Below are 26989 nucleotides of genomic sequence, written 5' to 3' on the forward strand. Positions count from 1 at the left end.
CGGGGGCGGAAGCGGAAGCCCTGGGTTGGCCTTGGGTTCCGCTGTGGGGGATGTCCCGTGGGAGTGAGTGAGGGAATCCTGGCCCCCGCGGGTTTGCGTCCTCGCCTCTTGTCTGCCGGCAGAATCGGGCCAAGAGACCCCTGCAGGCGCGGGAGGGAGGAAGCTCGACTACCCAAGAAAAGAGCAAGTGGACAGGCAGCTGCGGGGCAGAACCAAACTGTGTTCAGGGTGTTTAGAAGTCGGTCCTGGTCGGCGCCGCTGTCCTCGAGGCCATGGTGCCGGCGGAGCTCTGGGCGATACCCAGGTGAAGGCAGCGGCTCCGCCCGGGGATTCCACCGCTGAAGAACTGGGTAGATGCGGGGCAGGGAAGAAAGGATGCTGCCCGCGCTGCTCCCTGGTAGCACCCTGAGCGGCCGCAGTTGCGGTAGCAGCAGCAGAAAGCACAGCGCGGGCCGAGGAGGCGGCTCGAGCTGCTGGTAAAGTCCCCCAACAGCTGTTCTCAGTAGTATGCGAGTTGACACAACAGCCAAAGAACAGGGCTCCCCATTACAATCTCCTTCGAGCTCTTTTTCCTTGCTACTTGGAGCTGATTTATGCGGAAACATGCCTTGCACTTGTACCTGGAGGAATTGGAGACAGTGGATTCGACCTTTAGCGGTGGTCATCTACCTGGTGTCCATAGTGGTTGCGGTTCCTCTATGCGTGTGGGAATTACAGAAGCTGGAGGTAAGAGGGTCGTTCACCATCGGTGTCTACCCTTTCTTCTACGGTCCTGCCCATCTAAGGTTGCCCATGTTTTACCCCAGATGCCCCAGACTTGATATCCTGAAAATTACGTCATGTAAATGAGCCCAGTCTTAGTTGATAAACCTGTCTGGTTTCTTGTTCACGGTATTTCAAAGCATGCTGCAGGTGGAAGGAGGACCAGGTCGAGAAAATAGTTAGACTATATTAAGATTACTGCTTAGAAGAGCACTCTTTTGCAAGTATTCATCAATTCCCAGAAAGTAATAAGATAATTTTATTCCTGAAATCTGATCTGTTCAGATATTGGACTTGACTACATCATATAAACAACCTTGAAAACCATGTATTTGAATTCTGTTAGCACTTAACTAGCTTCCTGAATTAAAGGCTTCTAGTGGGTTTAACTTTGTAGTTTGTTTTTACTTAGAAATTAGCTCTTAACCCACAAAGATTTTGCAAAAAGTCCCTTGTATATTTTTTGATGTCATATTCTTATTGTGACATCAGTAAAGTACTACAAGCTGGAAGACCCCAAGGTAAATACTCAACTTAGATGGGTACTTTATAAAAATTGTATAGTGAATTTTCAATTCTAAGTTAATAAATACCAGAAAGTACTTTTATTTAGCAACACCTATTTTACAAGAGCAATGGCAAGCCCATGGCTATTTTAGGCTTTGGAAATGATTCTTAAATAATTAAAATGCAGCTTAATATACATTTTGTTTTCTCTATGTTCACTAAATTATATTTTGTTGACTTTCCCATATTGGCATAGCCTATGTAGTTATTTGTCATGTTAATATAATATTCCACTATGTTAAATAGCCCCCATTTGTTAGAAGTGTAGATTATTCTCATGATTTGTCTACCAGAAATCAAGTATAGACATCTTCATACAACTAGGATTCTTTTACTTGGGAGTATGTTTTTGGAGTGTGGCATAGGAACTCCTTTTAAGGCTAATCATATAATACCAATCCAATGTAAGATTCCACTTAGTTGTTAGTTACCTGTGGTTTTTAAGTGGCAGCTTTTAAGGAAAATTTTAATCTGCAGTCTCTACTGCAAACACCCTGAACCAAATTCTCTTCATGTCTTATCTGGACTATTCTCAATTCACCAGCCAAATTACCTGATTAAAACCTAAGTCACATTATGTGCCTCTTTTGTAAATTTTCCAATCACTTAGAGTTCCAGATTAAAAGCCGGTAGCTCTAACTATGGCCATTATGTCCCAACATAATCTAACACCACCCCCGCCTCATCCCCCTCTGACTTTCCCCAATTCTGGGCTTCTACCAGTGATTTTGTTCAGACATTTGGAGTAGGCTATGTCCTTTACATTAAATGTTCCCCATCCGTGGCATTCTCTTATCCCAGGTGGTATTCTTATTCCTTTATGTCCTTCGGGTCCACTCATGTCACCCAGCTACCCTGTTTAAAAATTGCAAACTCTCCTTTATCCCAGTGATAAATCAGGCATGTGTTCGGTATGGTGCAAGCTAAAAACCTGGTTCCCACTTGCATGGAACTTAGTGGTTGAGACCACTACAACCAAAAAAAAAAAAAAAAAAAAAAAACCCCAAAAACCAAACAAAACCCCAAATCAGTAAAATAAAATTGCACAAAATGCTATGGAAGAAACTAAAAAAAGATCTAAGAAATGAACAAGTGGGCATCTTCAAAACACCACTGCTAGCTATGGAAAATTAAGTGTAAGTAAAGGGACATTAGAAAGCTCTTCACGATAGTTAAGAAGTCATCAGTGCCTGAGTTACAATGATAGAAATAGAGATGGAAAAGCGAATTTTAAGTATCCTTGGCAGGGAAGAAACAAGACTTTACCGAAGGTTGGGTTGGGGAGGAGAGGCAATGAAAGAAAGTAATCAAGAACGACTGTGAGTTTTTTTATCTTGAACAATAGGGTAAATAGTGATACTAGTTACTGAGATGGAAAATTGATCGGGACAAGTTTGAGGGAAATTTGAGTTCTGCTTTGAACATTTAGCTTGAAGTGGATGAGAGACAATCAGATGGGCATGTCAGAGACACAGTTGGATATGCAAGTCGAGTGTTCAGAAAGGTTCGAGCTGCAGATATTAAAATGAGAGTTGTCAGAACCGAGATGGTATTTAAAGTCATAAGGATAGGGTGCCTGGGTGGCTCAGTTGGTTAAGTGCCTGTCTTGTGCTCAGGTAGTGATCCTGGAGTCCTGGGGTGGATCCCCGCATCAGCCTACCTACTCAAAGGGGAGCCTGCTTCTCCCTCTCCCACTCCCCCTTGCTTGTGCACTTGTGCTCTCTCTCCCCCGCGCACTCTCTGTCAAATAAATAAATGAAATCTTCAGGGAAAAAAAAAATCCATAAGGGTGAATGAGATTATAGAGGCTAAGGACCTGGCACCAACATTTAGAAATCTGGTAGAGGAATAGGAACTTAACAAAAGAGCATCAGCCAGTGAGGAAACAATGCCGAAAAGAGTGGTGTCTAGAAGCCAGAACAGGAGAATGTTTCAGGAGTTGAATACTGAACAGTGTACAGTGCTCCTGAGTCGTCTGCTGGTTTTCATAAGGTAGGAGGGTCATTGGTGATCCTAGTAATGGTTTCTGTGGAGCTGTAAGGACTGAAACTGTTGGAAGAATGAATGTGAGTCAAAGAAGTGGTATCAGGATACGAAGACCAGTTTTTTGGTTCATTTTTGGTTTTGTTTTTAGTATTTTTACTATGAAATGGACCAGAGAAATGAATGGCATTATGGATAGGAGTATGGGTTAAGGCAGGTTTTTTTGTTTTTGTTTTTGTTTTTCTTTTGTTTTTAAGGTTACATACAATAAGTAGAGCATGCCCCCAAGATTTAGGTGTAATTTTATTTGATCTTCTTAAAACCTGTGAAGCATAGGAATTGTTCTCATTCTATGGGTAGGAAAACTGACACACAGAGGTAGTGGCTAACATGACATTGTGCTAAGTGCTTTATATACGATATATCATTCTCTTCATTATTATTCACTAAATGAGTTTATGTATCGAAAATGCTTAACATGGGGCCTGCCACATAGTAGGTGTTCAGTAAGACCTAATTATCACTGTTGTTTCTAAGATTTCACTATTGCTTTGGAGCCCCAATTTCTTTTTCTTGAGGAATAACATCTTAGTTGGGATTGGGTTCCCAGTTGAATGCCTGAAGCAGAGTAACATACATTTGCTTGAGCACTAAATGTTAAGGAACAGTTTGCATGAAAAACATTTTTGTATTTTAAACACTAGAATTCCTGCGCTTCCACAGTGAGAAGTCAGTGGGAACTGAGATTGTAAAAAATAGGAAGTTCATAGAGCCCATCCTGTACCCACGGTGGGGCATATACTTACTTATTGGAATGGGAAGATGACCATCTGAACTACTTAAGCTATTTCTGTCTCTTATTTGGCTGAGCATGGATAATGGGAGTCCAGTAAGTTAAATGCACACATACTGTCAAACTACTCTGCTGTCATTTTACCCTGCCCTACGTGTACTTATGCCCCCAGTAGCTTCTCTCTATGTAAGTGCTCCTCTCTTCTCCTGAGGGTTTGATCCGGAGAGCACTCTCTTACTGCACTCTGCTCTCTGCTCGGAAAGCATTTGGCTCAGGTTTACTAAACTCACTCCTGGATGTTTGTCCTTAATGGTTTTTTCTTTCCTCTGTGCTTTCTTCAAGTTACCATAGGAGGGAAAAATCTATACTACGTATCTCCACTTATGGATGATAAGTCTAATCTTAATGATATCCTCATATCAATTCAAATGTGAATAATTTATTGAGAAATAAATGTAAATTAAAATAAAGGTAATAATTATATTAATAATTTCTACAGATACCTAACGTTTACTTATTTCTTAAATATATGTGCACACAAAACAGATTACATTTCTTATGCATATAGCTTTTTTAGGTATCTCAAAAGTCAAAAAACTACGAAACCAGTGATTCAAATTAATGGCATCAATATGGACAGATGATGTGTTTTTGAAACTACCACCTGCAATGTAAAAATGGTACTAACTCTTTGATGCAAGATTTTTTTTTTTTTAATTTGGCATCACTCAGTTGCCAAATGACTCAGTTCTCTAGTCACTTGTTTTATGATCATTTGAAAAGAACTTTCTTTTTTATAGCACACTGAGGATGCTTGGCCTTCATTAGTCACAAGCACATCATTTTTCTCTTAAGTCTACCACCAAGTTGGCAGTAAGGAATTATAACAACAAACTTGGGCATTAAAATTACTTGACAAATGGGGCGCCTGGGTGGCTCAGTGGGTTAAGCCGCTGCCTTCGGCTCAGGTCATGATCTCAGGGTCCTGGGATCGAGTCCCGCATCGGGCTCTCTGCTCGGCAGGAAGCCTGCTTCCCTCCCTCTCTCTGCCTGCCTCTGTCTACTTGTGATCTCTCTCTGTCAAATAAATAAATAAAATCTTTAAAAAAAAAAATTACTTGACAGTACAGTTCTTGTCACCTTATAACAGAGAAGATGTAGAATATGCTGCTATTATTATTCTAGGTCATCGTTAAAATGAACACAGGTCTTCCTTGACTTATAATGGGGTTATGTCCTGATAAGCCCATCATAAGTGGAAAATATTGTCTGTAAAAATGCATTTAATGCACTTAACCAGCCAAACATCATCTCTTAGCCTAACCACATTAAATATGCTCAGAATAACTATAGCTTACAGTTGGGCAAAATCATCTAACACAGCCTATTTTATAATACAGTATCGAGTATCTCATGTCATTTATTGGATACTGTACTGAAAGTAAAAAACAGAATGGCACTGTGGGTATACAGAAGGTCCTCAACTATGATGGTTTGACTTACGATTTTTTTGACTTTACAGTAGTGTGAAAGCAGTATACATTCAGTAGAGACCGTACTTCAGATTCTGAATATTGATCTTTTCCTGGGTTAGTGCTTTGTAGTATAATGTTCTTCTCATGATGCTGGGCCTGGGCAGCAAGCTGTAGCTTTCCACCAGCCATGCAATCGTGAGGGTAAATAACCGACACAGTTAAAGCCGTTCTGTGCCCATATAGCCATTCTGTTTTTCACTTTCAGTATAGTATTCATTAAATTACATGAGACATGAGATCTTGAACACTTTATTATAAAGTAGGCTGTTTTTTAGATGATTCTGCCCAACAGTAGGCTAACGTAAGTGTTCTGAGCATGTTTAAGGGAGGCGAGGCTAAGCTATACTGTTGGGCAGGCTAAGTGCATTAAATGCAGTTTCAACTGAGGGTATTTCAACCATGATGGGCTTATGGGTTTTTCCGTGGGTTTATGGGTTTTTCCGGGATGTAATCCCATCACATATGAAGGAAGTTGTAGGTGTATAGATTGTCTACCCTCAGCATCCCATCTCTGACTGGGAGCTACAGCTCCCTGCCCCTGCCCAGCATCAGGAGAAGAACATCAGACCACACAGCAAAACACTCAGGAAAAGATCAAAATTTGAAGTATAGTTTCTACTGAATGCATATTATTTTTGCACCATTGTAAAGTCAAGAAATTGAAAGTTGAATCAGCTAAGTCTGGGACCACCGGTACTAAATATTAAATGAAATTGAGCCAAGCAAAAATCCTGGAAAATGATTGCACAGACATTGCTTTTAGAATCTTCATCTCCACATACTTAGCTTTCACTTACTGTTTTGATTATTCTCCAACATTCAGCAAGACTTCTTGTGTAATTAATCCTTGAACAGCATGGGTGTGAACTGCTCTAGGTCCACTTATACACAGATATTTGTCAATAAATACAGTGTAGTGCTATAAATGTATTTTCTCTTCGATTTTTAATAGCATTTTCTTTTCTCTAGCTTACTTGCTTACTTTAAGAAAACATATAATATATGTAACATACAGAATATCTATTAAAGGACTATTTATGTGATAGGTAAGACTTCTGATCAGCAGTGGGCTGTTAGTTTTTGGGAATAAAAAATTATATACAGATTTTCACCTGTACAGGAGTTGGGGTGCTAACTGTCAAATTGTTCAAGGGCTAACTATGTTTGCTTTTCAGGTTTTCCATACTGTTTAGTGTAGAAGAGTTCATTGTTGTAAAAATGCATTTGTTCTCTCTATACTTCTGGTTTTTATACCCCTGTTGAAAAAAAAATCCTGTTCAAAAAAAGTAAAACTAGAAGTTGTGGACTTTAGCTCTTTTAATTAACTGTTCACATCCCAAAAGTACCAAAATTAAATGCCCACTTTTTTTCCTTTAAAAAATGAGCATTAATTTGTACTCCTGCCTTAAGAGTGAATTCACTAATATAAAATTAACTCCCTCGGGCTCCACAGATAGAACAGAAGTTCAAAATTTGGGGGGTTGGGCAGGAAAGTGAGTGAATTGCTTCAACTCTACCTTAAGATGAGATAGCTCAGGGGTGCCTGGTGGCTCAATCAGCTAAGGGTCTGCTTTCAGCTCAGGTCGTGATCCCAGAGTCCTCCAAATCCAGCCCTTCATCCAGCTTCCTGCTCAGCATGGAGTCTGCTCCTCCCTGTTCCCGCTGCTCCTCCCCCTTGCTCATGCTGTCTCTTTCTCTCTCTCTCTCTTTCAAATAAATAAATAAAATCTTTAAATAAAAATCATCCAAAGTATATTTTTAGAAATTGAGTGAGCTTTTAAAGGATAAAATATTGATCAGATACCTAAAAAATGAAATTAGAGCTTTTTAAAATGTAATATCCTGAGTTGATACTGTTGTATATAATAGAAGTAGCATGAATTAACACAGTTTATTTGGACAGTAGTTCTGGCAGTACTTATCAAGTGGGAGGGTTAAAAAGCATAATGCATATAAAAAAGTTAGCAAAGTTATTAGGCAATACTCTGTACATGTTCTATTAACATGTTGGGTAAACATAAAATTCACAGAAAATGTAGGTAGGATTTTAACTCTCTAACATAAAAGCAAAGGAGTAAACCAGAAAAGATTTTTTTGGGGTGCCTGGGTGGCTCAGTCAGTTAAGTGTCTGATTCTTATTTCAGCTCAGGTCGTAATCTCAAGGCATGAGATCAAGCCCTGAGTTGGGCTCTATCCTGAGCATGGAGCCTGCTTGTGATTCTCTATTTAGCTTTTCAGTTATAATATCAGGATTTATTTTATTAATATTTATTTTTTTTTAAGGTTGGAATACACACCAAGGCTTGGTTTATTGCTGGAATCTTTTTGCTATTGACTATACCTATATCGCTATGGGTGATATTGCAACATTTAGTGCATTATACACAACCAGAACTACAGAAACCAATAATAAGGTAAGTGTGAATATATTTTAATTCTTCTAGTATTATGTTCACTTATTTCATAACTGTGATGTAAAATGTTTTTAATTTATGCTTTGCTTTCCAACTAGGATTCTTTGGATGGTACCTATATACAGTTTAGATAGTGTAAGTATATTTAATTTTATCTCATTAGCTAAGAACTTGCTTGATGATATAACATTTACAGAATGCTTACAGTAATGAAAGTTTATTAGTTTGGCAATAAGGAGTCAGATTAGTAAGAAAAGTGCAAAGATTCACTTGTTTTTAATATTAGTAAAAAAGATGAGGTATGACAATAGAAAAGATGGGTGTTTTAAATTTTTAAAAATCTATAGCTATTTTCTTTGCTTAATCGTGTAAAATTTCTAAGTACTAGCTCTTAGTCCTTTAAAGAATATAGTATTTAAAATTAAATTATCATCCTTTTTATGTAGTAAATCTTTGTTTGGGGGGTAAAAACCCTTCCCTGATGGATTCAAACATGCAGTTGTCACAGATCACTGCTTTAATTTGGTTAAATATAAAGGAAATATCTCTAATTGCATTTTCTATGATCATCTCAAGAAAAATTTCAGATTATATTTAAGAACCTAATTACAGAATAATTTAGCTTCTTTCTTCATACTATTTACCCCCCCAACACGAATGTTTTTACCAGTATCCAGTACCTTTTTTGCTTTTAAAAATTCATTTCACAGATTATATGGTAGCTCTCATAAATTTTAGAAAGTTTGATGTAAATATCAAGTTTAAAACTTAGCATTGTGATAACCATGAATTGGAATGGCAGTTCGTTTAGCTGCAACTATTTTTAACATCTGTGTTTTTTCATAGTGGATAGCTTTGAAATACCCCAGCATTGCAATATATGTGGATACCTGCAGGGAATGTTATGAAGCTTATGTCATTTACAACTTTATGGGATTCCTTACCAATTATCTAACTAACCGGTATCCAAATCTGGTATTAATCCTTGAAGCCAAAGATCAGCAGAAACATTTCCCTCCATTGTGTTGCTGTCCACCATGGACTATGGGAGAGTAAGTATGACTGATTTAATCTTTTTATGTATTTAAACAAAATTTTTAAGCACCAGTTATTTCTCTGTGAAGCAGCATGTTAAGTACTAGGGGCAGGACTGAAAGTTTAAGAAGAGTTCCCACCCTCAAGTAGTTCATAGTCAAGTTTAAAGAGTATGAAAACACATTTTTATAATCCACACAAACGAAGAACTCTCTTGTACATTATTTATCCTAAATAGACAACTTGCAGAGAAGAAAACTCTGTGAATCATTTAGTCAACATCCTTTTACTGTTGAGACCCAGGATCTACAGAGATTAAGATTACATAGCTAGTTAATGGCAAAATCAGGTGTAAGACCCAGGGATAAGATAGTCTAAGTGGGTAAGTGTTTAGTGTTTATTCTAGTACTATATAATGGTCTGTTGGCCTTATTCTATAGCCATAGAGGACAATAAAGAAAAATAAAGCCTGAAAATTTCAGTTGAAGCTAAGATTGCATTTTTTATATGAATGAGCCATTGGATATTTTTCATCAAGGAAACTTTTGAAGGTACCATTTTAGAAAGATTAATTTTGCAATACTGAATGCATTGGAGGGAGGAAGATTCCAGAAATGGAGAAATAAATTAGGAAGTTGTTATTTTAGTCCATTTGTGAGATAAGCTGAAGAGAGATGAAATTAGAATGAAAGGAAGAGGCTGCAACTGAAGATCTGGTTGGACTTGATCACTGATAATGGGGGCTAAGGTGAAAGTTGCCAGTCAAGATAACTGGAATGATTTGGAGTTACAGTAATCAGTGTAGATCTACAACCTAGGGAGACCTGTATTGCCTACTATGCAATACAGAACCATTTGTCCAACATTGGGACTATATATGTCTCTAGTTTACACACTTGCAATGACAGGGAGCTACCTAGCTGTTTTTTTTTTTTTTTTTTTTTTTTTTTACCTAGCTGTTTTAAATGGTAAGCTCTTAATATGTTCATTAACACACTTGATATGTATTGAGCACTTAGTATGTGCCAATATACAGATATATTCTAGTGCATATAACAGATGTAGAACTCATAGAACCTACATTTCGGTTCGGACGTTTGGAATTAAGTGAAGACACAAATATAGAGTTACTTACATCAGGAAATGCTATGAAGGTAAAGGAAAAGACTATGAAAGAGGAATAGTAAAAGAAAACTATTTTAAGTTTGAAATGGGGGAGAGATACTGTGCCCAGCAACAAATACAATATGGATAGAGAGATTTATAGCTAATGAGCAGATTGAGGTGATCACTGGATGTAAAATACTTGAGAGGAGACATCAAGGGAAGGGGGATTCTCTTTAAAATGCCATAATAGAATTCTTGTGATGGGCAGACCAAGCACTTACACATCAAGACTGGGGGTGAGGAGCTTAGCAAGTATCAAGGGTAATCAGGTATCAGGGGTAGGGGGATGACTTAGCAGTATTCTTATTCAGTCTGACTCAGGCCAAGGACAAGGCCTGAGAATGATGCTTAGTTGAAAAGACAACTCAGGGGGCTCCTGGGAGGCTTAGTGGGTTCAGGCCTCTGCCTTTGGCTCAGATCATGATCCCAGGGTCCTGATGGAGCCCTGCATCAGGCTCTGCTCAGCGGGGAGCCTGCTTCCTCCTCTCTCTCTGCCTGCCTCTCTGCCTACTTGTGATCTCTGTCAAATAAATAAATAAAATCTTTAAAAAAAAGAAAAGAAAAGAAAAGACAGCTCAGAGGAGACCTGTCTAAAGTTTGGTCAGGATAGTGAGAAGCCATTATAGGATGTTGAATAGAGGACTAGTGCCCAAATTTCATTTTCAGAGATTATTGTGCTCTTTGTAGACTGAACTGAGAGTGGACAAGGATGGAAGAGATTGCAGTGATCCAGTAAAAACAATGATGATGGCTTGGCTTTGATTAGGACTCTCCTCCTAATACTACAGAACCTAAAATTAGACTCTAGCTCTCTACAAGGTGGCTCATCACAATTAGGGGTCCCTAAAACCCCAAACCTTTTTCAAGGGAAACTACTGGTCAAAATCCCCCTAGTCTGTGCTTGTGGAATTGATTTGTTCCTCACTACACAATTACATTTATTCTTGTTAAATCTCTGAGTTGGTTTCATTTTTTTCCTGAGACTTGAATTTTGACAGCTGCTGCCTGAATAATGTCAGCAGTGCATCCATGGTTATAACTCAGGTATTCTTTGCTTTGAAAAAAGATTAAGTGTTTACCGATGTTATGTAATTTAGAGGTTGGTTTTAGTAATAATAAAACGGCTCTTATGTATAAATGCATTGTAGGTTACCAATCTCCCTCTAGTAGGTAACTGGTGTTACAAATCTGATAATTAATTAGGCTCTGCTGTTTAGGATAATTCAGTATAGTGCTTTGGTTATAAGATGTAAATAGCATGGCAAGTTTGCAGTTGTTAATTGATTAAAAAACTAGGTCAACTTTTTGTCCTCTTGCTGTAACATAAACAGTGAGCACATTGAGTTTTCTTTCAGTGAACCTTAAATTTTGTATGGAGGAGGGGAAACCATTTACCAGTTGATTTAGTATACTAGTGAAAGAAATGGTTTCATGAAATGGTACTAATCCTTACTTTATATTCCTTTCCTTCCTCTTGTTTTTAAAATTCAGGTCATGGCCTAACAAATTACATTTGACAGTTTGAAAAAAATTGCCCTAGGGTGTGTACCATGCTAAGTCTTTAGGTTTTGTTCAGCTTTGTTAGTGGTAAATTGTTTTCTGAAGTGGCTGTACCATATTCCTCTCCTACTGACATTATAAAACACTTCTACTTGAACCACATACTCACCTACATTTGGAATTACCCTGACTTCTTTATGTTTGCCTGTCAAGGGAATATAAAGTGGTATATTGCTGTGGTCTTTGGATTTCCTTGATTAGTAATGAGGTTAAGCAACTTTTTATGTTTATTAAGTATTTGTATTTCCTTTCCCAAGGAATTCTTGTTTCTGTTTCTTTCTTTCTTTCTTTCTTTCTTTCTTTCTTTTTTTTTTTTTTTTTAAGATTTTACTTCTTAGAGAGTGAGAGAGAACATGAGAGGTGAAAAGGTCAGAGGGAGAAGCAGACTCCCCGCGGAACTGGGAGCCCCATGCGAAACTTGATCCCGGAACATGGGATCAGTATCATGACCTGAGCGGAAGGCAGTCGCTTAACCAGCTGAGCCACCGAGGCACCCTGTTTCTCATTTTTTAATGGGTTGTCTGTCTCATGGCTTTGTAGGGGATATTTATATATTTAGATACAAATCTTTGTTTAGTGTGTATAGAAAATACCTTTTTTATAGTTTTTGGCATGCTTTGCCACCTTTATTAAATCTTTTGATAAATAGAAGTTTTGAATTTAATTTTAATATAGTTAAATTTATCTTATTTTATAGTCAGTACTTTTGTGTGTCTTGTTCAAAAAATTGCTCCAATTACAGGATTACAAAAAACATTGTCCTGTGCTTTTCTTATAAAGATTTCAAAAATTTCTCATTAAGATTTATAAACATTCAATGTTTTATGTTGTGTGAGGTAGAAATGCATTTTCATTTTATTCTAATAGCTAATTGTCCTAGCACCATTCTCTCCCTTCTCCCTCACTCACTGATCTTGCTGTCTCTGTCTTATGTCAGATTTCAACATGTATGGGTCTGTCTGTGGCTTATTGTTTCGGTTTTTTTGTTTTTCTTCTGTTTTATTGGTTAACTTTTCTATTCCTGGACCAATTCCATACACTTACTACTACAAGTTATTAATAAACCTTAAAGTGAGGGGCAAGGGCCCTGACCCTATTATCTTGGCTATTTTTGGGTCTTCCCTCTTACATATAAACTTTAGGAACAATTTGGCAAGTTGCTTGAAAAACCTGTGGGTTGTTTTTTTTTATTGTAATTGAATTGTCTTTGGTTTATTGACATCTTTGATTTTTTAAGTCTTACCATGATTATGGTCTAGCTTTCTACTTATTTAGCTCTTCATTTACCTTTCAGTAAAGTACATTTCCTCAAATGAACTTTCAAAAGTCTTACATATCTTTGTTGATTTTATAAACATATTTATTGATATTATAAATGGCATCTATTTTAAAAATCATTTTAATTGCTTCCAGTGTGTAGAAAGGCAGTGGTTTTGGAATGTTGGTCTTATATCCAAAAATCCTGTTACATTTTCTTAGTCTGTAGATCTTTCTAAGTTCTCTGTGAAGATAGTCCTCTTCAAGTGAAGGATCTCTTTGCTTTCCAGTCTATACTGTATATTTCTCTTCTCACCGTGCTGTTGAGTAGCCCTAGATATTCTTACATTATTCCTGATTGTAAAGGGAATTCTTATAAAATGTAATTGAATTTTATGTTTTTAAAGGTGTTTTGTAGGCATCCTTTGTCAAGTTAAATGAGCTAGCTCTCTTTTACTCCTGGCTTGTTTGAATTTTTAATGAGTAAATGATTAAATGTCATCAAATGCTTTTTCTGTATCTTTTGAGATGGTTGGTTTTTGCCTTAAACCTGTTAATTTAGTGAATTAGATTAATAGCTTTTCTAATGTTAAAACCCCCTGTATTTCAAGGATAAATTCAAAGTGATAAAGATGTATCATCTGCTTTGCTACACCACAAGGTCTGGTTTACTCATATTTTGTTTAGAATTTTTACATCTATGTTCATGAGTGAGATTAGACAATAATCTTCCTTTTTTAAATTGTTCCTGTCTGATTTTCATATCCAAGTTATACTGCCTGAATAGGCATTATCACCTTTTATTTGTGTATCACAGGAAAAGACTGTAACTATGCCATTGAAGATTAGACCTGGACTTTATGGGAGAACAAGTATAGAACTATTTAGGCATCCTGTTGTTTCTGAAATCATTTTTTAAAAAATAAAATTTTTAGGAATTAGGCAGAATAAAAAAAGTTTAAAAATGTATAGGCAGGGCCATCTGGGTGTCTCAGTCAGGTAAGCGTCCTCCTCAGTTTCAGTACAGGGCATGATCTCGGGCTCCTGAGATGGAGCCCCAAGTTGGGCTCCAAGCTCAGCAGTGAGCCTGCTTGGGATTCTGTCTCCCTCCCTTCTCCCCCTCCTGCCCCAACTCATACACGCACACACACTCTCTCAAATAAATAAATCTTTATGGGCATACATTTATATATCTTCTCACTCTCTTCTGGATCTCTTGTTATGATTCGTTTTTCATTTGTAATGCTGTTTGTATCTTTATTTTTTTCCTTGAACAATCTTGTCAGAAGTTTGCCTATTTTTACTAGTCTTTTCAAGAACTGGATTTTGGGGGCACCTGGGTGGCTCAGTCAGTTAAGCATCTGCCTTTGGCTGAGGTCATGATACTGAGGTCCTGGGATCAAGCCCCACATCAGGCTCCCTGCTCGGTAGGGAGTCTGATCCCCCCCCTACTTGTGCTCGCTCTCACTCTGCTCACTCTCTCTCTCAACTAAATAAAATCTTTTAAAAAATTTAAAATGATAACAATTTTAAAGAACTGATTTTTGGCTTTGTTGATTTTCTGTGTAATATATTGGTTTTCTCTATCATTAATTTCTGCCCATTTTTACTTCCTTTTTCCCATTTCTTTTGGTTTACTATCTTTTCCTAACATGTTAGAGCCTTAGCTCACTAATTTACATAGCCTTTCATTTTTTTTTTTGAGAGTTTTTAAATTTTTTAACAGATTTTTACACCTAATGTAGGGCTTGAACATAACCACTCCAAGATCAAGTCACTTGGTCTTCTGATTGAGCCAGCCAGCCATCCCCTTTTTTAATACTGCATTAACAACTGTATATTTCCCTTCAAGTTCTATATTCACTGAATTCCAGTTTTTTTTATAGAAATGTAATTGACATACATTATATTAATTTCAGTTGTACAATATAATTATTCGATATTTATATGTATTGCAAAATGGTCACCACAGTAAATCTAGTTAATATCCCATAAATCCCAGATTTTATGTTCTGTAATTTCATTATCATCCCATTTTAAATTAAAAATTTAAATTTAAATTCCTATTGGGATTTTTTCTTTACCACAGTTATTCTGGAATATTTTTAAATTTCCAAACAGGATTTGGGGTGGATTTTCATTTTATTTCTTTTCATTGCAGTCAGAGAATATACTCTCTCTGAGACAGCCTTTAGGATTGGTTAAGATTTGTTTCATGTCCTTAGTACATGATCAGTTTTTATAAAGGTTTTGTATGTTTGAAGAGAATGTATATTCTATATTAATCAATGGCTGTGTTATATTTATGTGCATGATGGGGTCAAGCTTATGTGTTATTCAAATTCTCTGTATTTCTGTTGATTTTGACTATTTGTACTGTTACTGAAAAAGATACTTAAATTCTGCCAGATTGTCACTTTCTTTCTGTACTTCTGTCAGTTTTTGTTTTCTATATTTTTTTTTTTTAAGATTTTATTTATTTGACAGAGAGAGATCACAAGCAGATGGAGAGGCAGGCAGAGAAAGAGAGAGAGGGAAGCAGGCTCCCCGCTGAGCAGAGAGCCCGATGCGGGCCTCGATCCCAGGACCCTGAGATCATGACCTGAGCCGAAGGCAGCGGCTTAACCCACTGAGCCACCCAGGCGCCCTGTTTTCTATATTTTGATGCTGTTTCTATTCCAAATAATCTTTTTTGTCTTAAGTGCCTGAGAGGCCCAGTCAGTTAAGCATCCAACTATTGATTTTTGACTCAAGTCATGATCTCAGGGTCATGAGATCAAGCCCTGCATTGGGCTCCAAGCTGAGCATGGAGTCTGCTTAAGTCTCTCTCCCTCTACCTTTTCTGCCCCTCCCCCTTCAGTCTCAGGCATCCTTTCTAATTAAAAAAAAAAAAAAGTTTTTGTCCTAAAGTTATTTTTTCTGATATTAATAGGTTTCCCATCTTTTGTTTAGTATTTGCCTGGCATATCTTTCTCTACCTTTGGCTTTCATCTTTTCCATTTCCTTATGTTTTAGATATATTACTTCTTTTAAGTTTAGTATTTTTTTAATTCTAATCTGACAGTTCATCACTTAAATTAGCCCATTTAGAATTATTTGATTATTGGTATAGTCATTTAAAATCTTGCCATCTGTTTGTTTTCTTTTTGTCTTCTATTCTTTTATCACTGACTCCATTTTTAAAGTAAGCCTTTATTTTAGAATAATTTTAAATTTACAGTAAAGATGCAAAGACAAGACAGATTTATAATACACCCTTACCCAGCTTCCCCTAATATTTAACATCTTATGTAATCGTGGTACATTTGTCAAAACTAAGAAATACATTGGTGGGGTGCCTGAGTGTCTCAGTCAGTTAAGTGTCGGACTCTTGATTTCAAATTAGGTCATGATCTCAGGGTTCTGAGATCAAGCCCTGTGTGGGGGTCTGCGCTCAGCTGGCTTGAGATTCTCTTTCTCGCCCTCTGCCCCTCCCCCCACTCAACATGCGCGTGTGCATGCACTCTCTCTAAAATAAATAAATCTTTAAAAAAGAAAGTACATTGGTATAATACTTTTAATTGCAGACTCTTCAGATTGCCCAAGTTTTTCCACTAATGTCCTTTTTCTTTCTAGGATCCAGTTCAGGAATCCACATTTTAATGAAGATTTTAGAAAATAATTTTAAAGTTTTCCAAACAGAGGAATACAAACAATACAAACAAAAACAGAAAAATCTGTTTTAAAACACCCACATTTAACAAATAATATATTATAGATTTTTTATTATAAAATACTTTCAAGAAACCTTGAAAACCAAAAGCTTTTTCACAGCTCATATAGTAGCAGAACGGGGTATAATCTTTTACAAGTTATAATTTTAACATGACTATTTTACCTGTTAGAAAAATATGTATTTTATTGCAGCTATATCAACCTGTTTGCTACCTGGGTGCTACTCCAGATTCCACTGGTAGTTAATTATTTTGTTATTGTTGCTATTTTCATTTTTTTACTCCCATTTTTTTTTCTTATTCCATTTTCTACCACTGGTTTAAAAGTTACATAGTTTCTGATGTTATCATGAATACTTAGAGTCTAAAATTTACTGTAACTACTTAAAATCTAACTTTAATCTTAAAAATTAGACACTTTTTTTTGCATTTTTTTAAAGATTTTATTTATTTATTTGACAGATTACAAGTAGGCGGAGAGGCAGGCAGAGAGAGAGAGGAGGAAGCAGGCTCCCCGCTGAGCAGAGAGCCTGATGCAGGGCTCAATCCCAGAACCCTGAGATCATGACCTGAGCTGAAGGCAGAGGCTTTAACCCACTGATAGGCGCCCCTGGACAGGCTTTTTTTTAATCTTTTGTAGATTTAACTACAAATATTAAAAATGTACTTACTCTGCACTCCTTGCATTTCAACACTCTGTGGGATCATTTCCTTCTTTCTAAAGTCTGGCCCTTAAAAGTTCCCTGCAGTGTCAATGTAGCAGTGTCAAATTTTCTCAGGTACACCTATCCAAAAGTATCTTTATTTGCCCTCATTCTTGAAAGGCAGTTTTGTTGGGTGTAATTCTATGTTGGCAGGAATTTTCTCCAAACATTTTGAAGAGTTTATTCTTCCTAATTCTGCCTTCGATTATTACTGTTAAGCTTCTCCTGTCAGTTTGTTACTCCGTTATAGATGATCTGTCTCCACCTGCATTTAAGACCCAGTTTTCGATGTTTTGCAGATTCACCATGAAGTATTTAGATTGTTTTGTTTCTGCTTTAGTCCTGCCTAATTTACAGGGTGCCTTAACCTGTAGATTTTTATCTTTCATCAGTTATGCAGAGTTCCTAGCCATAACCTCTTCTGATTTTGCCTTTCCTCTACTGTCTGTAACTAAAAATATATGTTAGATCTTCTGATTTTGTTCAGTTCTTTGTAACTCTCTTTCACATTTTCTCTTTGTCTCAGCCTTTGCTACATTTTGGGCAATTTCTTCAAATACATCTTCCAGTTCAGTAATTCTCTACAGCTTTCAAAGGTAGCTAATTGACTTGACCCTATTTATAAAGCGTATGGGGCAGGAAGCACAGCATGTATAGCCAAGGCATTCTCTCAGGAGGTCTTGCAACAAGCCCAAGTGCACTCTTAGGCCCCCACATGGGGCACACTGGCTTTAAATGGGAGTGAACCACCTCAGCAGGGAGAAGGCTCTCAGCATACAGAACCCCAACAGTTTCTTCATTCAGTTTTATTAACACCTCAAGGCTTGAATGCCAGATTCTCAGTCTTCTGTTTAGATGTAATTCTTTTTTTTTTTTTTCCTAAGATTTATTTATTCATTTGAGAGAGAGAGTGCACATGGGGAGAGGAGCAGAGGAAGAGAGACTCCTCAAGCAGATTCTCTGCTGACTGCAGAGGCCAGCATGGAGCTCGATCCCAGGACCCTGAGATCATGACCTGAACTGAGATCAAGAGTCAGCCACTTAACTGACTGAGCCACTCAGGTGCCCCTAGATGTAATAATTCTTAAAATTAGGGGATTTGTAATACCTAACACTGATAATCAGTTCTCCTGATAGTAGTGCTAAATAAAGCATTTGCCCTCAGAGCAATTTGGTCTTTTAAGAAGGCTTGCACAAGGCTGTCAGGTAGAGAGCCTTTTTTATTTCCGGACTTTTTGTTTTGTTACCCTTGTGAATTTTCTCCTATGTTGAGTGAGCCCAGCAATAGGATAAAAACTGTTTATGCAGGATCTTTTTTTGTCCTTTCATAATATCTAATCAGTGATACTCTCTGGAATGATATTTAAATTCCAAACTTGAAACTGATCCTTAAATGTAAATAATACCTTCTGAATACGCTTTCACATTTCCATGCATACAGTTCATTTGTTATTCAGTCTTTCTTCCAGAAACATACAGGGATACACTTCCTTCTGTACTGTAGTAATCAGGAATTTGAGACTGAACACAGAAAGGGAAATCTTTCAGAAGATGTAGTTGTCAAATAATTTTCAAAACAGCATTTAAACAATGTTTGCCACCATCTACATTCTTCCCCAGTTATCATTTAGAATGACAAGATTAAAAGAATGAAATATAAGTATGGCATCATTTGTCAAAGTGATTTTAATTTGGGGGGCTTTGGAGAAAATCTGCTACTATTTAAATGAGTAGTTGAAATGCTAAGTTTTTTTTCCCCACTCTTTGGCAGAGTATTGCTGTTCAGGTGCAAACTGGGTGTTTTGCAGTATACAGTGGTCAGACCTTTCACCACCATTGTTGCTTTGTAAGTACAAAGAATTTATATTATCGTTTTTTAAAATCCTCATGCTCTGACTTCACAAGAGGATGCACAAAGAGCATTAATTTACTTGTTTATGCTATAGATCTAGTCTGTTATAAAAAACAGAGTATGTAGAAACCGTACTATAAAAAATAAATAAGATGATCATTTATAAGCAAAGAATCACCAAAGAATTCTTCTAAATAACAGTCTCCACAGCTTTCTGGGAAACATTTTAAAAATGCTTTTTTTTTTTTCGAATATTAATGTTTACAAAGCTCTACAAAAACATCTGTTACATGAAGTTAAAGTATGCTACCTTAGGTTCATTATATGGTTTTATTTTTATATGGTTAACCTAGAATATGAGTACTAGATTTCAAGGATGAGTCATATTTTTCTTTTGTAAGAATTCTGACAAGGCTTAGGAGATGAGGTAAAATGGCATATTATTAAGCTATCTGGTAAAACTATTCCCTAAAAATTTAAGAATATCAGATAAAGTGAATAGATTACATGTTTTATCTGTTAATCATAATTGTGCATGTTCAGAGAAGAGGGGGAAGAAAGGTGAAAGCAGCATTCATTTCTTTATTCTACCTTTGAGCTAGCATTTCTTTAGTAACATTTACCTTAGAATTAAACTAATTTATTTATGAAGCCATGCTTTGTCTACAGTTTAGAAACTGGGGAATCATGTAAGTTAATTCTGAGATCTGGGTATTCAAAAAATTTACCTCCTAAGATAGTTTGGGGAAAAAATTATAGTTTTATTTATTGACTTGCATTACATACCTTAACAAGGTTTTCAAAATTAGGTGACATTAATTTTTTTTAATCTAGTAATTACCTCCTCTAATTCGGTGTATGTGTCTTATTTTGGATTTAAGATGAGGGATAATAATATGGTAGCATTACTGGAAAATTTTTTTCATTTTAAACCTCTGTGACCAAAAATCAAGTGGGGTCTTATCTATGGGGTCTTTTAAATAAACCGATTTGTATATTTAAGTATTACTGTCAGTGCTGTGTTTTAAACTATATTTTTAGTTAATCATAAATCTCATTTTTACCATTTTTAAGAATCTGTGAGCTGCTTGGTATATATGATGAAGGGAACTTTAGCTTTTCGAATGCTTGGACTTATTTGGTTATAATAAACAACATGTCACAATTGGTGAGTAAATATTAATTTTAATTGCATTAAATTAGTATCTTTGACTCTTAATTTTCTTAGAAGTTTCTTTGGGAATAAAGTTCATTATTTTTTAATTTTGAAATTCAATTTATAGGAAAGAACTTGAAGAAACTTTAACATGTCTTTATACATATATAAAAGTACAGTATCTTTGTAAATTATCTGGTGACTTTTACCTTGACCTGTTGTTCATGTTTGTTCATGGTAGTCATTACATACTTGTGTGGATATCATAAATGAAAGCACAGTGTTCTCCTTAAAAAACACATAACCTAGGCATACTCAAAAAGAGAAAATGTCTATGTCTTTAAAAAAAAAAAAAGTGTAATTGGTATATGACAGTACCATGTTTGTTTGGGTTTTTTAAAATATTTGGGTTTTTTCTTTTTAAAGATTTTATTTATCTATATCTGAGAGAGCACACACGAGCGTGCAGCACAAACAGGAAGAGAAGCAGGCTCTCCACTGAGCAAGGAGCCAGCTGCAGGGCTCGATCCCAGGACCCTTGGATTATGACCTGAGCCAAAGGCAGACGCTTACCAACTGAGCCACTCAGGCGCTCCAGTACCAGGTTTGAATAAAAATGGAGAAATAAGGGGCGCCTGGGTGGCTTAGTGGATTAAAGCCTCTGCCTTCAGCTCAGGTCATGATCCCAGGATCCTGGGATCGAGCCCCGTATCGGGCTCTCTGCTCACCAGGGAGCCTGCTTCCCCCCCCAACCCCACTGCCTGCCTCTCTGCCTACTTGTGATCTCTGTCAAATAAAAATAAATAAAATCTTTAAAGAAGAAAAAATGGAGGAATAAATTTCTCTCATATATTTGGAATAAAGGAAAATTGTGAATGCCTTTTTTAAAAAGTACGATCTAGAAACTGAAATGCTCTAAAAAAAATAACTGTCTGGGGTGCCTGGGTGGCTCAGTTGGTTAAGTGTCTGCCTTCAGCTCAGGTCATGATCGAGCCTGTGAAACTAGAAAAAGTAACATACTTAAAGTGGGGGAAAAGTCAGGCAACGAAATTTTACATTTTAGTTGATGATACCTGTTAAAAAGCACCTTTTGTGTAGAAGGGAATGATTGGATAATGAGACTATGGGCAGCTTTGTATTTTTCTTTATTGCTTTCATATTCTAAAATATTTTACCTGAACATTTTATATAATTGTAATGGGGAAAACTAAACTTCTAGGGAAATGTTTATTTGTATGTACAATGCACTAGGTAGTTACAACTGATTTCTAAAAATAAACAATAGTCTTGAAAACTTATTTTAAAAAAATAAATTGAGCTGGATTAACATACTGCCCTCAAGAAAAATTTTCCCTGATTCCTTTCATATTTCATGGTCATAATTTTAGTCAAATAGTACTTATTTACTGTGTTGTCTAATAAGCAGATATTTTTTTTTAAAGATTTTATTTATTTGACAGAGAGAGATCACAAGTAGAGAGGCAGGCAGAGAAAGAGAGAGGAGAGAGGGAAGCAGTCTCCCTGCTGAGCAGAGAGCCTAATGCGGGACTCGATCCCAGGACCCTGAGATCATGACCTGAGTTGAAGGCAGCAGCTTAACCCACTGAGCCACCCAGGCGCCCAGCAGATAATTTTTATTTGGGCTGAATGAGGGCCTTTTCCTCCATTCATGACAGTCATTTATTCATTATTTTCCTTATGGGCCCCCATAAGGGAATACTCAAAAACATTTTCAGGGAAGACATTATACATCTCTTCTGAGAAATTTCATATCCTGTAATTTCATCCACTGTAAACTCTAAAAGCTCATTATTAATCTAAAAATAACAGAATAGGGGCACCTGGGTGGCTCAGAGGGTTAAGGCCTCTGCCTTTGGCTCAGGTCATGATTCCAGAGTCCTGGGATCAAGCCCCACATCGGGCTCTCTGCCTACTTGTGATCTCTGTCAAATAAATAAATAAAATCTTTAAAATAAAATAAAAATAACAGAATAGAAAACCTAGAAAAAATTGCCTAAAACATTACTCTGTACCAGGTCTCTGGTTTGTAACTCTGTTATTTCTGTTACTGTATTTAGTTATTCTTATTGAAGTTTAACTGTTGTTAATTTTGTTTCTAGTTTGCCATGTATTGCCTGCTTCTATTTTACAAAGTACTGAAGGAAGAACTGAGTCCAATCCAACCTGTTGGCAAATTTCTTTGTGTAAAACTGGTGGTTTTTGTTTCTTTTTGGTAAGTGTTGCTTTCTCTTGAATGTAAATGTTCTCATTTTCTACAGGGCAATAACGCTGTTGATTAGGAGGATTTTCAAAATAGTTTTAATATAGAAAATGAATTAAAATGTCTCTACTTACCTTTTGAAAAGTTCATCTGTTTAGCCCTTCTTGGTTTTTCATAAAGAAATAATCAGATGGTCACCATAACACTTATAAGAAGAAAATAATTTGAGACAGCCTAACTGTCTCAACACTAGAGGAATCATTAAAGAATATATGGTGGTCCTTTCATATAAGAGAATAGTCTATAGTTTGAAAGATAAACATAAGAATATTTAATAATGTGAGGTAATGTTCATTTACTTAGTAAAATACATTTTTTAAAAGATTTTATTTATTTATTTGACAGAGATCACAAGTAGGGAGAGAGGCAAGCAGAGAGAGAGGAGGAAGCAGGCTCCCCACCAAGCATAGAGCCCGATGTGGGACTCGATCCCAGGACCCTGAGACCATGACCCGAGCCGAAGGCAGAGGCTTAACCCACTGAGCCACCCAGCAAAACTGTACATAGTCCCAGTTTAGTAAAAAGGGTGGGTGATAGGGGACCTAAAAACAAATACACCAAATTTAACAGTATACAAGTACAAAAAGGGGAAAAAGAATAATCCTTGAAACCCTACCACCCAGAAAGAATGATTAATACTGTGGTGCAGATAATGTTACATATAAAATGCCACAGAAAAATGGTATGAAAGAGTTTCATACCATAAAAACTTGCTGAATTCAAGGATACATTCAGTATGCTGTGGATATAGTTCTCTATCAATAAGGTGAGGATATAGTTTTCTTACCATTTGGGTTTTTATGGTTTTACTCAGTATTCTGTTCTGTGGATCTAACTTTTTAACTACTCTCCTGTTGACAGTTAGGTTGTTCCTTATTCTTTGACCATTACAAGCAGTATTGAAGTAAAATTCTTACATACAGAACTTATCTATCTCATTATTAGCTGTTAAAATTTAACCTTAGGGTCATAGCCATGGATGTGCTGGAAATGTTCATTCTGACTCCCACCTTGGGAGTCCAGTGCCTTCTGAGTTTGTCTGTAGTTCCAGCACTTCTAACAAGACTGGTTTCAAAATGTTTTAAAAAATAATCTGAATAATTAATATATGTGTAAATATATATTACACAATTATAAGTGTAAAAAAACCACTTGTCCTTTATTTTAAATGTGTATTGTTCCAGGTTGTGGGCATTGTCTGGGCATAGGAAGAACTTAAAATCTAATTACTTGTATACACTTTCAAAACAAAGACATATAAACCAAGTTTTGAAGTTCCATGTGAATAAGAATGCATAATCAAAATTCGTATGACGAAACTACTGGAAGAATAAACTTTTAAAGCAGATAAATGTATTTACAATAGATGTGCAATATCTTCAGGAGTATGCTATGAAGGCAGGGTGGTGGTGGTGTGGTGGTCCACAAGTTGTACTGGGGTTTAACTTTTTTAAAATGGCATATTTTTAAAACACCTGCTCATTTTATGCTTGATATAGATATGGCGTTTACCTTTTCCTAACATATAGGCAAGCAGTAGTTATTGCTTTGTTGGTAAAAGTTGGCGTTATTTCTGAAAAGCATACATGGGAATGGCAAACTGTAGAAGCTGTGGCTACAGGACTCCAGGTTAGTGCTCTCTGTGAACTTAATAAAACTTTACTGTTTACCCATTTTACATATTATCTCCTGAACCTGACAACATGTAGGCTGTGGGGATTCTATTCTCCTCTGCAGAGGAGGAAAGGGAGGAACCCTAGAGAGACTAGCTATCATCACTAATTTGTGGTAGAACCAGGAATAGAACCTAGATTTAGTTTTTCCTAGTCAGTTTCTCTCTGTGCATTTCTCTTAGTCTTTGGGCAGTGGATTGAGAATACATTGTATTTTGCTAAAACATACTTGACTGAGATAGTATAAAATAGATATAAATTTTTGCCATTTTGTCCTTTTTTTAAAGAGATCAAAAATAGTTATTTTAGAAAAAGAAAAAATGAATATAACCTTATGAGGAAAAAAAACAGCTGTTGATATTCAAATACTTGTTGAGAAGAAAGATAGTGCTTTTCCTTTATCTACAAAACTAGATTTAAGCTTAAAGATGGCTGCTTTTTTGTTTTTGTTATTGTAGGACTTTATCATCTGTATTGAGATGTTCCTTGCCGCTATTGCTCATCACTACACTTTCTCATATAAACCCTATGTCCAAGAAGCAGAAGAGGGCTCATGCTTTGATTCCTTTCTTGCCATGTGGGATGTTTCAGATATTAGGGATGATATTTCTGAACAAGTAAGGCATGTTGGTAAGTACCAGCCATTTCATTCACCCAAATAGAAAGGTTTTTGCAGTTCTCCTACTAGGGCAATTTAGTAGCTATTTCAGAGATGAAAAGACTTTGTTTAAAGCAGTACCAGTAAGGCTCTTCAAATTGAGAGATGGGAGGGAGAACTTATTCTTAGCATGGTAAGTTTATAGTGGTAAAACTACTTTTGGCTAACTTGGAAACTTTTCTATTACTTTAAAGGAAGGACAGTCATGGGACATCCTAGGAAAAAGTTTTTTCCTGAGGATCAAGATCAAAATGAACATACAAGCTTGTTATCCTCATCTTCACAAGATGCAATTTCTGTTGCCTCTTCTGTACCACCTTCACCCATGGGTCACTACCAAGGGTTTGGACACACTGTGACTCCCCAGACTACACCTACTACAGCTAATGTATCTGATGAACTATGTAATGATACTACAGAAGAGAAAAAAGAACTTATAGATAAATCCGTGGCCTCCTGAACAGTGTGCAAAAGTAAACTACTCCTGCTACCATGTTGTTTCATTACCTGGTATCCCATTGCTCAGGATTTTGTGCTTGGGACAAGCCACAAATGATGGAAAACTTCAACACAAAGAAGGTGAAAGCCAGGTGGAACTACTGGATTTATATAACTGACTGAGTTTTGTATATCACAAATAATTAGTCTGAATATCCTAGACTTAGACTTGATTTCTTCTTAACATTAGAGTATCACATACTCAAATGGTAGAAAATGATTCTACTAAATGTTCCTCATACTACATTGCTTTATCAAGAGGATGGACATTAAAAAAAAATCAATGATCCCTACCACTGCTGCATGAATATAATGCTCTGGGTTTAGCAGAAAGTGTAATTTGGAAATATGAATTAGTGGAACTTAATCATAATCATGTGCCATATATGCCTACCTAACAATTATTTCTCTATTTCTCAACTCGATGTCTTTCAATAAATAAGAATTTATCATTTATTTTCTGCAATTTTTTTGTCTCTCATTCTTTAAACATAAACCCTTAATGTTTTTACAAAAAGTTCTTGATTAGAGGAACAGCAAAAAAGAAGTCCAGAAAGATTAAAGTTTAGAAATTGCATACCTACAATGAAAAGACACCTGTATCTTCTCTTCCTTTTAGGAGAATTAGCCTAGGACCTACTATTAATCTTTAAAACAACTACTCTCTTAAAATCCTATTTGCAACACTGGTAATAGATTAATAGATTATCCATGACTTTCAGATGAAAATAAGCTGGATAGAAGACTAGGAGAATAAGTAAGAACATTGTGATAGAAATGGAGTCTAGGGATGCCTGGGTGGCTCAGTTGGTTGGGTGTTTGCCATTCGGCTCAGGTCATGATTCCAGGGTCCTGGGATCGAGTCCTGCATTGAACTCCTTCCTTCCTTGGAAGGGACCCTGGTTCTTCCTCTGCCTGCCTGCCCTGCCTGCTACTCCCCCTGCTTGTGCTCTCTCTCCCTCTGACAAATAAATGAATGAAATACTTAAAAAAAAAAAAAAAAAAAAGAAATGGGGTCTACTTTTCCTCAGTGCTTTTAAGGGTGTCAGCAAACAAAGCTAGGCTGAGTATTCTTAATTACTCATTAAACCCTAGTCAGAAGATGTGGAGGTGCTATTTCAGAGATATTTATTACTTAGGATGGAGTTTCTCTAATTGCTAATCACAACCCACCGGGTAATGTTTAACATATACTGAAATCTAGAAAGTGCCAGTGCAGGTTGTTAAAATAGCAAGAATAAATATTTTTCTCAAAATCTTTGCTTCATATATTTATGCACACACACATTCACATTTATGTACTGTTCACAATAATTAAATGCAGTCTTCATTCTTTCCACTCTTAAAAACACTTCTATTTAAAGTAAAGCGATGAGAATAG

At 36.4% G+C, this 26989-nt stretch overlaps 1 protein-coding gene across 1 annotated transcript; it reads left to right on the forward strand.

Annotated features, from left to right (window-relative positions):
- Positions 1–52: 52 nt before the first annotated feature.
- TMEM184C (transmembrane protein 184C) lies at positions 53–26064 on the forward strand. Its single transcript, XM_047717597.1, has 10 exons — positions 53–726; positions 7924–8054; positions 8153–8189; positions 8901–9106; positions 19262–19336; positions 20417–20510; positions 22619–22731; positions 24309–24408; positions 24911–25082; positions 25305–26064. The coding sequence occupies exons 1-10, from the start codon at positions 508–510 to the stop codon at positions 25568–25570; spliced, it is 1413 nt and encodes a 470-aa protein (XP_047573553.1). The 5' UTR covers positions 53–507; the 3' UTR covers positions 25571–26064.
- The last annotated feature ends 925 nt before the right edge of the window (positions 26065–26989 follow it).

This window comes from Lutra lutra, chromosome 2, assembly GCF_902655055.1.
Source record: "Lutra lutra chromosome 2, mLutLut1.2, whole genome shotgun sequence".
NCBI classification, from domain to species: domain Eukaryota; kingdom Metazoa; phylum Chordata; class Mammalia; order Carnivora; family Mustelidae; genus Lutra; species Lutra lutra.

Coding starts and splice junctions, on each gene's coding strand:
- TMEM184C (XM_047717597.1), top strand. CDS start 508: ATGCGAGTTGACACAACAGCCAAAGAACAGGGCTCCCCATTACAATCT. Junction 20,511..22,618: donor TAAACAACATGTCACAATTG/GTGAGTAAATAT, acceptor TTTTGTTTCTAG/TTTGCCATGTATTGCCTGCT. Junction 24,409..24,910: donor CTGTGGCTACAGGACTCCAG/GTTAGTGCTCTC, acceptor TTGTTATTGTAG/GACTTTATCATCTGTATTGA.